Source organism: Nanorana parkeri, unplaced genomic scaffold (genome assembly GCF_000935625.1).
Source record: "Nanorana parkeri isolate BGI_ZX_2015 unplaced genomic scaffold, ASM93562v1 scaffold31, whole genome shotgun sequence".
Classification (NCBI taxonomy): domain Eukaryota; kingdom Metazoa; phylum Chordata; class Amphibia; order Anura; family Dicroglossidae; genus Nanorana; species Nanorana parkeri.
The window spans coordinates 1,377,994-1,381,067 of NW_017306299.1; the positions used below are offsets into that span (position 1 = coordinate 1,377,994).

General features: G+C 43.3%; 1 protein-coding gene across 1 annotated transcript in view; it reads left to right on the plus strand.

Moving 5' to 3' along the window:
- LOC108796681 (calpain-14-like) overlaps nt 1-3,074 on the plus strand; it is a 35,777-nt gene that overhangs the window by 19,082 nt on the left and 13,621 nt on the right. The window contains exons 13-14 of the mRNA XM_018568181.1: nt 385-424; nt 2,572-2,628. Coding sequence (XP_018423683.1) covers nt 385-424; nt 2,572-2,628 — 97 coding nt within the window. The remainder of the gene's footprint in view (nt 1-384; nt 425-2,571; nt 2,629-3,074) is intronic.

A 3,074-nucleotide genomic window follows, 5' to 3' on the forward strand; every position in this document is an offset into this window, starting at 1 on the left:
TTAAATTGTATCCAAATGTACAGTATTTTCTACATTCCATTGCTACTTGCACAAGTAACAGGCGTTAAGGGACCCCCTGTGCTTTTGGGCCCCATAACAGTTGCATTATGTGATTATCACCCTTCAGTGGTGGTTAACATCCTCAGCTGAGACATCCTTCAGCCTGACAGCTGCAGTGCCCAGGTTGCCTGGAAAAAAACGACGTATTTATAGTCTTTGAACATTGCAAGCTTGAGGGGAAAAAAAGTACGTCTTCTATCATGGGTTAACGCCTTCTTATTAGTAGGAGTTATATAAATAGTATTACTATTAATATGTATTTGTTTATTTCAAGACATGCCGGTTCAGGAAATCAAATATAACACACCCTTCTTTTAATTACAGGGAACAAGGAGAGAACCCCAGCCCCGTCCTGTGCTGCAAGGTAAGCAAAGCAGAACACACAAACTCATTCATTCCTGCCATAGATGTAACCCTTTAAAGTCCGGGGAGATTTAAAGAAGATTCCGCTCCAGCAGAATTCTTCCCGAGTAGAAGAGAATCTGTCTGCTTGTATGACAGGCTGGATTCCCTGATTGCAGCCTATCGTACTGTAATTAGCATTTTAATGAAGTTTGTGCATGTTGCACTTGACAGATGTTATGTAAGGGAGGGAAAGGGCTGCGAATTACATCAGAGATTTATTTGGTGTAATTGGGGAGAAGGACAAAGCCATTGCCAGCAAGTCAGGGATCAAACCCTTCAATAGGACACAGTTATCAATACACTGTACTGGACTGATACAAAATCAGTGCCAATAGACAGAGTCCGGGATCAAACCCTTCAACAGGACACAGTTATCAATACACTGTACTGGACTGATACAAAATGACTGCCAATAGAAGGAGTCCGGGATCAGACCCTTTAATAGGGCACAATTATCAATACACTTTAGTGGACTGGTGTAACATCGCTGCCAATAGACAGAGTCCGGGATCAAACACTTTAATAGGACACAGTTATCAATACACTGTACTGGACCGACGCAACATCACTGCAAATAGACAGAGGCTGGGATCAAATCCTTTAATAGGACACGGTTATCAATACACTACACTGGACTTATACAACATCACTGCCAATAGTAGGAGTCAGGGATCAAACCCTTTATTAGGACACGGTTATCAATACACTACCCAGGACTGACACAACATCACTGCCAATAGAAGGAGTCAGGGATCAAATCCTTTAATAGGACACGGTTATCAATACACTACCCAGGACTGACACAACATCACTGCCAATAGAAGGAGTCAGGGGTCAAACTCTTTATTAGGACACGGTTATCAATATACTACACAGGACTGATACAACATCACTGCCAATAGAAGGAGTCAGGGATCAAACCCTTTATTAGGACACGGTTATCAATACACTACACAGGACTGATACAACATCACTGCCAATAGAAGGAGTCAGGGATCAAACCCTTTAATAGGACACGGTTATCAATACACTACCCAGGACTGACACAACATCACTGCCAATAGAAGGAGTCAGGGGTCAAACCCTTTATTAGGACACGGTTAGGTTATCAATACACTACACAGGACTGATACAACATCACTGCCAATAGAAGGAGTCAGGGATCAAACCCTTTAATAGGACACGGTTATCAATACACTACCCAGGACTGACACAACATCACTGCCAATAGAAGGAGTCAGGGGTCAAACTCTTTATTAGGACACGGTTATCAATATACTACACAGGACTGATACAACATCACTGCCAATAGAAGGAGTCAGGGATCAAACCCTTTATTAGGACACGGTTATCAATACACTACACAGGACTGATACAACATCACTGCCAATAGAAGGAGTCAGGGATCAAACCCTTTAATAGGACACGGTTATCAATACACTACCCAGGACTGACACAACATCACTGCCAATAGAAGGAGTCAGGGGTCAAACCCTTTATTAGGACGCAGTTATCAATACACTACCCAGGACTGACACAACATCACTGCCAATTGATGGAGTCAGGGATCAAACCCTTCAATAGGACGCGGTTATCAGTACGCTATTCTAGGCTGATGCAACATCACTGCCAATAAGCAGAGTCCGGAATCAAACCCTTCAATAGGACGCTCTTATTATTACACTATACCAGACTAATGTAACATTGCTGAAAATAGACGGAGCTCGGGTCTGCTGACATCGCATGCAAGATGGCAGCACCCAGCAGCTTTTAAATGTCTACACAAATAAGGCTTCTACAAGTAAATGACATGCCTAAAATTCATGAAATGCACATTTAGGGGCTGATTTTTAAATCTTTCACCTGGCCTTTACGCTGGGCGAATTCCGTTCCCATGCCATTCCCCATATTTCCTATGCTCCTCAGCTCCATCCAGTGGCAAGAATGCTTTGTGATCAGCATTCGTCCAGCTTATGGCTGGGCTGAAGGTTTATAAACCAGCCCCATAATCATATAGGAAGGCTTTTGTTGGTCAGGCAATGGGGTCGCTGAGACTGTACATGGAAATCAGCAACTGATTATTTATTATTTCTTCATCTCAAATAGAAAATTGCTGAGAAACAGGATGAGCTGGAAACTGTCATCGTCAGGTATTTTGAAAAGGTAAGAGGAAGAATGATTGACTTCACAGTTATGAAATAGGAATTTGCAAATCATTATTGATATTTAAATCAAAGACAATACCCATGATTGCAACCAGCCATTGCATGGGGCTGACTCTACACACAGACTCGGCTACATTGCTGCAATATATTAGGGGCGTGGCTAGGTAGATGAGATGAGGTTTGGGTGATGGTGAATGTTTGGTGTGGAAGGGGTTACTTGAAGTACTGTATAAGTGGGACATGCTTCTAGGCTGAGTTGTCCCTATAATGAGGCAGTTGCCTCATGCAGCATCTTATTGGGTCACTGCCCCCTTTCTCATTGGGTGCTTGCTGCCTCCTTTCTGGCCAGACAAAGCAATCTGTGACACTCTGTCTGGCATCCTGCCCAGCTCACTGATGCCACTGGTTGCCAGGCCTCTGGGTGGCATCCAAGCTAGTTCTGGC